This window comes from Pelecanus crispus, chromosome 3, assembly GCF_030463565.1.
Source record: "Pelecanus crispus isolate bPelCri1 chromosome 3, bPelCri1.pri, whole genome shotgun sequence".
Classification (NCBI taxonomy): Eukaryota; Metazoa; Chordata; class Aves; order Pelecaniformes; family Pelecanidae; genus Pelecanus; species Pelecanus crispus.
In genome coordinates, this window is record NC_134645.1 from 128,984,306 (window position 1) to 128,992,380 (window position 8,075).

Here is an 8,075-nt window from a genome sequence, read left to right on the forward strand (position 1 = left end):
GCCCATGCAGGACGACGGGGCCCCGCGGAGACGGCCCCGCGGAGGCACCCCCGCTCAGGCCCGCGGAGGCACCCCCGCTCAGGCCTGCGGGGCCCGCGGGAAGGCGCACCACCCTCCCCCGCCCGCCCCGGGGCCACCAGCCCCGCTCCACGGCTCCTTTCCCGCCCCCCCCGCCATTGCAGCCAGGCCCTCAGACGTGAGGTGGTTTTTTTGTTGTTTTTCCTTGTTTTAAGTCACCTTCTGTCCTTTTCCCTAGGGACACCTCCCCTCTGGAGTTACCCTTGGCTCAGCAGCATCATCCCAGCCTGCTGTGTATCACCATGCGAGGCATTGCAACCCTGTGACCTCGGCTAGCTCTCCACATGTGACCCAGCCATGTCCCCTGCAGCTGCTATCGCATCCTTCAAGGTGCGAGGTTCAGGTTTGGGGGGGTCTTTTCTGTGTGGTTTTTTGGTGGGGTTTTTTTTGTTGTTGTTGTTGTTTTGCATGCTTTAAAACAACACTGAAAATACCATGCCTCACTTCCAGGCCTTTGCTAACACTCCGGAGGGTGTGCTCAGAAGCAACATGAACCATCTTCGGCACCGGAACTCCATTATTATTCAGTAAGCCCATAACCTTCAAGGACTCAAGGGCAGCGCAGTTCACAGGCTGTGCAAGTCCTGTTTGGGAAGCAGCCCACCACTGAGGTCTCTAACTCCAGCATTCCCAGTTGATTTGCAATTCACTTTTAGATGCAGTTGCCATGACAAGAGGTTTCCTGCTGAGCCACCGTTACAGCTGAGGAAAGCTGCTGGTACCATCCTCTAAAGGGCAGCACCAAATGCTGGACATTCCCTCTACACCTCAGTTTTTAACCAAGAAACTACCAGAAATGACACACTGAACACAGGATGAACATCACCAGTTCTAACTCCAGTTTTTGTTTTGCACTCAAGTCAACAATCTATCATTAAAATAAACCCAGATCCAGAGAGAATTGACAGTGACTGCTTCTACCTACTGCATAGAGACAGACAGCTTAAAGGATGGACATCATCTCTGTTTCCAAGCCTTTCTGCTTTCACACTACCTTGCAGATCATGAGTTTTATGCAATCCCTGCCCACAAACACTTAGACACCCTGCCAGATCTGTCTGGCTTGTGATCCCAGTTGTAACTGATGACTTGACTGAGCCTCACAGTCCCTCCCATTAGGGGCCCAAACCCTATAATCTGTTAAAGCAGAATATTTTTTTTTCCATGGAGATCTGGAATTGGCGGTTTGCCACAAAAATCCAACCTGTGGGAGCAGACATGACAGGCAGGCAGAGACAAGCTCCACCAAGCACTGCTTAGGTTTATTTTCACCCCTTGGAAGAAGGCAGCCATTCCTGTAAGAGCTGACAGAGGGAACAGCCACTCACTTTTAACCACACCTAATCACAGCCCAGCACACAGGTATTCAGCTACAAGCAGACTCAGGATTATCTAATAGTGAATCAATCAAGCTGTTTGGGCAGAGGGATACTCTCCTTCCTGTGAACTCCACCATAAGCCATTGCACCTGCAGCAAGGTCAAGGGACAGGGTCACTTCAGACCACAGTCATCACCTGCTCAACACTCTACACTCTCCATTCACCACAGTCTGAATAGGGGGACCAAGACACCTCAGAACTGGTCAAACTATTCATGCTGTTGTGTCACTGTGACAAAAAAAGAAAAAAACCCAAACATTTACAACCACTTTCCTTTTTGCATCCAGAGGCACACAGTACTTCAGCAACTCCTGTAACCTCCACTGAACACTTAACCCTGCCAACTCACTGTCCCTAAGGAGCAAACTCAACAGCCTCAAAGAAACCATGAAACCCTTCTCAGGGCAACTGAGAGCACAGTTCAGAGACCCTCCAGAAAAGGCAGAACAGAGAAATCCAGATCACTCGATGACTGGGGAAGGATCCCCATCCTGTGACAGCACCTCAGGCTGGCACTGAGGACACCACCATGTAAGTCTCTTAAAGCCACCTGATGGTCCAAGGGTTCCCTTCACCACTGCATGCCCAAGGGGACACTGGTCCTTCTGGTAGATCTGGGGGTGCAGCCTTTTGCCACGCAGCTTGCTGTGCAGCCAGGCAGAGCTGAACTGAATGGCACAGTCAAGCAGACGCTCCAGATCCGAGAGAGCCAAGGCAGAGCCTTGCGTTAACGGGTGGATCTTGGCCAAGTACAAGATCTCATTCTTAATGATGTTCCCTGGAAAGGATCAGAAATAAGGAGACAATAAGGATATTTCTTATCAAGACAATGAAGACTTATGGCTCCAATCACTGCGACTTCTGCCTCAAGGATCACAGCTAGCAACGCCATTCCCCATACCACAGGTGGCATGCAAGGAGTAGACTTACAGCTGGGATCGAACTGGAAGATAGTCTCTTCCCACTACCCCTGAAGGAGACCTTCCTTTCTTCCACAAGTACAAGCCAATCCCTACTCACACACATAAAGACAGTTCGCTGTGCTCATGTGGTGTACTCAAGCATCTGAAGCCTGTGGCTACAGACTGCAAGCCCTGTCCTCAGCAAGATGACCACATACCCTCAGCTGGATCAACCAGAAGCCACAAGGCTAAGGAGTAAAAGGTTCAGACACGCAGCTCTGGATCTGTGGACATCCCAACCGCTTTCCTCCATTTTTTGCTCTGCCACTATGCCCCAGAACTCACCCAGTCCTGAAAAATATCTTTGGTCTAAAAGAGTGTAACAGATGGGATCGGGTGCCTGGAGGGCATCCAGTGCCCGGCCACGGTGGAACTCCACAGACAGGATGTCAGAAGCAGGATCAGCCCTTGGAGATGAGCACCAGTGCATTCGGCAGTTGTAGAAAACGAGGAAGCCTCCGCTCTCAAAGTGCAGAACCAGCCTGGGAGAAAGCAGAGAAGTTAAAGTGTCTCTCCAGAAACATCCCGGAACTATTTGTTATATTCTGCTCTGGCTGAAGAGGCTTGCACAGAAAGGAAAGAGCAGAAAGACAGCAGCGTAGCAATGAAGTGAAAAACCACTGGAAGGTGAGAAGAGAGCCTGTACATGACATAAGCTTAGGGAGAAGCACACAGCGAGGCATCAGCCCTCATACATGCCTACCCATTCTCATGAGAGCCAGGGAGACATTCTGAAATACCAGTTCCCCAACCCTGTACCCTAGTCCAGATAATCCTTCCCTGCAGCTTATCACTATGCATGCTTGTGTGCACAGGGTCACAGTAGGCATGCCAACACACCAGGCCAACACCTTAATGCAAGGCAGCCTCTTCAATGATTTCAGCCAAGAAACTTGGCTGTGAAGCCACACAACTTGTGGACAACTGTTCTTTCTGCTACCCCAGCAGGCAAGCCAGATGAGCAAGGGCTCCAGCAGTAGGGTCCACACTCACAGAATCGTTTAGGTTGGAAAAGACCTTTAAGATCATCCAGTCCAACTATTAACCTAACACTACCAAGTCCACCACTAAACCAATTAAGGGGAGAGTAAGAATTTAACATTTCCTGGCTTGGTGGCTGGATTATTTTTTAATGAAAGTAAAAACTAGGAATCATTAAGGTTGGAAAGGATCTCCAAGATCATCAGTCCAAGCATCAACCCAACACCACTATGCCCACTAAACCATGTCCCCAAGTGCCACGTCTGCCTGGTTTTTTTGAAGACTTCCAGGGATGGTGACTCTACCACCTCTCTGGGCAGCCTGTTCCAATACTTGACAACCCTTTCCATGAAGAAATTTCTCCTAATATCTTATCTAAACCTCCCCTGACGCAGCTTGAGCTCATTTCCTCTCATCCTATTGCTAACTACTTGGGAGAAGAGACCAACACCCACCTCACTACACCCTCCTTTCAGGTAGTTGTAGAGAGCGATCAGGTCTCCCCTCAGCCTCCTCTTCTCCAGGCTAAACAACCCCAGCTCCCTCAGCCACTCCCCATCAGCCCTGTGCTCCAGACCCTTCACCAGCTTCGTTGCCCTCAGGGAAACTGATGCTCAAAGTAGCATGCAAAACTGACATCATCTGAATCTATTGCTGTAGAAATAAAGCAATCCTTCAAAAGATTGCAGGGTGGGGGAGCGTGGCCCTGCCAAGTACACCACATACACAGGGGCCAGACACCCACCTTTTACATTATTAACCACTCAGGTTAAACAGCTCACAAGAGCAGTGTCCACACTGTCTTCCAGTATTTACCCCTTCTTTGTTCAGTACGCTTCAGTACACAGTGGGACTTAGGACACAGACTGTTGCCCGTGTTCTCAACACCCTACTGCCCTTTATCAGCATTAGTCCAACCAGCGATTCCAGCTGCCATAGATGTATACTATTTATCCAAGGCTTTTTTTTAAAATACGTAATTAGGAGAAACTGGTATTTTCAGGGCATGATTCAGTTTGGCATCCTAAAAGTTCTCTCTTTGAATAAAAATCTTAACTGAGCTGGTACTATGATCCCCAGGCTGGCAGGCAACATGCATCGCACAAGTGTAATCACTTAAATCTCTGATCACATAAAACAAAGGAGATGAAACACACAGAGACAGCAGAAAAAGGAAAGCATTGGAGAGGATATGGCTGGGAGGAGGAAGAATGCAGCAAAGGGCAGGAAACCCAATTTCTTACTAAGGGTAGAAAGACATGCCGTGCTAAGATAAGGTATGTCCAAGGAACACCGTGACCAACTGATACTGTTGGGAGACCTGCAAGACATCTGCAACACAGAACACCCAGACAACAATCTACTGTGGATTCCCTGGTTGAACACACCCCACACCCACTCATGCCATCCCTCATGCCTACTTACCTTAAGAATTATCAGAGAAAGACAGGACTAAAAGCATTCCCACACAAATTTAGTGTGAGACAGAAGGGTGCCTCTCCAGAATGAGAGGCAGGGAGAAAGCAGAGTTTGTGAGGACCCCAACAAATACCTGGGTATAGGGTCTTTCCAGTCCCCTCTCTTATTGGCTTTGTTTGCTCTTGAGAACTCATTTGCTCGAATGCTGCCAAACAAGCCAAAGTGGAAGCGCAGCCAGTTGCCTGGACCCTCTGCTGCATCTGGAGGTTCAGATCTTGAGCACTGAAGTTCCTGCAGCCCCTCAACCTGGGAATGCGTCTGTGGAGCACAAACCTGTTCTTGCCCACCCTGAGCAGGAGAACTTTCCCCACTAGCAGCCTCCCTTTGCAGCACTGTCTCTTCTGCAGTTGGTCCTAAGGGACCTTCAGCTGCCACAAATGCCAGGTACAAGTTCTTCCCATGAACCTGAGAAAAAAGGTGGGATGTACTGAGGATCCACATAACCTCTGGCTGTTTCCATACAAATGACTACTTTCTACAACCTCTTTTAGATAGAAGACACATCACCCCACCCTGAACACAGGATTCATTAACATCAGAGCCATTCCCACCAGAGCTGCAGTCATCCTCCCAGCATCCCTTCTTTGTCTACATGAAGCACCAGGTGCTCAGATGCCACTCCAGTGTGAAGCCCTCTCAGAGGCTCCTGTCAGGCCAAAGAGACATACTGGGACAGACACTCAGGGTTTCAAAGTCTGTCACCACTACTTCTCATCCACCTCCCCATTTTGTGCTGGCCTCAAGTGTCTCAGGCTAGGGTGACATAATTCAAGGGTGGCTCTGAAGCCACAGGCTAGTCACAAATGACTTGAGCAGCTCACATCTGTGTCCCCAGCTGAGACTATCATGTAGTCAGAGGTGAGGCTGCACTAGCTTTTGGTCAGTCAAGTCTAAATCATTATCTGAAGGTCAGGCAAGTGAAACCCCCAGCAGGACCGACCCAGCCTGACTATCTCACAAGTGCCCACAGCACAGACATTTCAACCTGGCCAGGTGAAACCCTACCCTCTGGTATAAAGGAAGCAACCATGGTGCGAGTTCACAGCCGAGGAAAACAAGGCAGCTGCTGCTTCTGACCTCAACCATACTGAAGAAATCAACTCTCATCTTCTACAAACAGCTCTCACCAACTCCTCTTCCCTTGAGAGGCACAGAACCAGTGCATTAGCATGACTGACCAAAACTGCAAATAATTCTGAGCATCTCCGTGTCTAGCCACACCCCTGCAACAGTCTCTCCTCACAGTAACCTTGATTCCAAACTTTGCAACGCAGAGCAGTACTCCAAAATGCACATTCACATCTCTTTCGCCACATGCGCCTATTTTGTGGCTATAAACAAAGACAACGGTCCACCTCAGACACAAGCTTGGTGCCATTTCTCACGTTATGCACCTTCTGTGACTCAGATGCAGCACAATGGTGGTTTGCCTCAGACTTGCCGTGGACCAATAAGTTCATCTTTAGTACAGCTCACCTGGGAGTCCTGGAGCCTCAAGGCATTCAAGTCATTCACATTGATCTTCCGGCTGCTTCCCCCCACCTTGACCACCACTTGTCCTACAAAAGGGGAGGTCAGCAGCTGGAACTTCCTCACTGATGGGCCCTCTGGCATCTCCAGCAGCTGTTGAGGGAATAGCAGGTCCTTCTCACACTTGGTGCCCTAGACTTGAAGGAAAGTTGCAATTCAGAAATACACAGAACTGATCAGAAGCTGAGCTCCCCACAATCTCCTCACCCCCATTTTCCTCCTCACATCCCTGTGGCAAAGTCCATAGAGATAAACAGGGTTCTTTCAGGCCCAGGGAGGTGGGGGAATTCCCATCCTTGGCGATATTCATAATTCAATCAAATAAGGCCCTGAGCAACCTGCTGTAATGGTAGTTTTCACCCCAGAAGCAGGAATTTGGCCTGGGGATCTCCACAAGTCCTTTCCTACCACAGGTTCTCCAGGAGTCATAGAGGACCTTCAGTTACTGTTTAGCATCTCTCTCCTCACCAGGAACAAGAGCTCACCGAACTCCAACCGTTCCCTCAGTCACAGCCTTGATGTCCCAGTACAAAGGAGGAACACAACCTTACATAGATATTAATGAACCAGAACCAGCACAGGCCACAGCGAGCCATCCTTTTCCTGATACAGCCACCAAGGCAAGCACTGCTCCCGGATCAGCACTGGAGTTAGCTCATCCCCTCCCCTTGCTTTACCAGCTGCTTGCCCCACTGACTGCAATGGCATGGAGCCAGTTAGGGAGTGTTCATACACTCTGCTAGCAGCATCTGGGGATCAGAAGACTCTGGATGAGGGGGAGATGAAGCAGCACCATCCTCCAGCATCCTGTAGCTCCCTCCAGGAAGTCACACCAGTATATAAGGGTTTATTTCTGGCACAAAATCCCAGCCACATGTCACTTGCAGTTCTTCTGAGGACTTCTGCCAGGACTGGGTGTGCAAGAAAGCAGGTGCCAGGACACAGAAAGCATGGTTTGGCTTTCATCACACTGCCAATTCCCCCTGCAGAGTAATCCCAGAGACCAGCACTGACCAGAAGCTCAACTTCAAACTCCACAGCACTCGGTACAAGGCTCTGAGCTACCTGGCACAGCTCTGAAAGAGCTTGATGTGAAAATCAACAGCAATCTTGTGCATGGTCCCCCACCAGAAGAGGCACCCCCAACTCATGCTAGCATCTCAGCTTCTCCGCTGTCTGGGCTAGCTCAGAAAAAGCAGCCCACGCTTGCATCAGCTCAGAGTGACTGTGAAACCAGTCTTCAGTGCCACATGCTCCTGCCACAGCAAGGGGACATCCTTGTCCACTGAAGCTTTTAGCCCAGAAGAGGCACTGAAGCCAGCAGCCACCTCCACAGGGCTGTGAACAGCAGCGAGGTGTGGACATGCTCTCAACAGGAACAGGCAAGGCAGCATGGCTGTAAAAGCCTTCATGTGCTGCAGCACAAACCAAATCCCTTTTGGAAGAGCTCAGGAGGAAAACATATCAGGGAACGTTACCTGGATCCAACACATGAAATTAAAGATATTAATTGGTCAAACTAGCTTTCTCGGGGTAAAAGACTGAGCTTTATTCCTGTCCCTCCTAGGGCATGGGATAATTACTCACAGGCCTGCTCCAGTTTCACCCTAAAAAAGCTGCATACTGTGTCCAGGCTTTAGTCAAATGCCAGTTGCGGATCAAGAG

The 8,075-nt window shown here is 49.7% G+C and overlaps 1 protein-coding gene across 2 annotated transcripts; it reads right to left on the minus strand.

Moving 5' to 3' along the window:
- Nucleotides 1-1,919: 1,919 nt before the first annotated feature.
- Nucleotides 1,920-7,513, minus strand: NEIL2 (nei like DNA glycosylase 2). 2 transcript variants are annotated; one of them, XM_075708369.1, is made up of 6 exons: nucleotides 7,354-7,513; nucleotides 7,292-7,321; nucleotides 6,357-6,533; nucleotides 4,954-5,285; nucleotides 2,706-2,902; nucleotides 1,920-2,236 (listed from the first exon to the last, which is right to left on the minus strand). In XM_075708369.1, exons 1-6 carry the CDS (start codon nucleotides 7,360-7,362, stop codon nucleotides 1,920-1,922), a joined length of 1,062 nt encoding a protein of 353 aa, XP_075564484.1. In that variant the 5' UTR covers nucleotides 7,363-7,513. The 2 variants fall into 2 exon arrangements, with proteins under 2 accessions (XP_075564484.1, XP_009488895.1); XM_009490620.1 differs by lacking the exons at nucleotides 7,292-7,321; nucleotides 7,354-7,513 and having other exon boundaries at nucleotides 6,357-6,494.
- Between the last annotated feature and the right edge of the window lie 562 nt (nucleotides 7,514-8,075).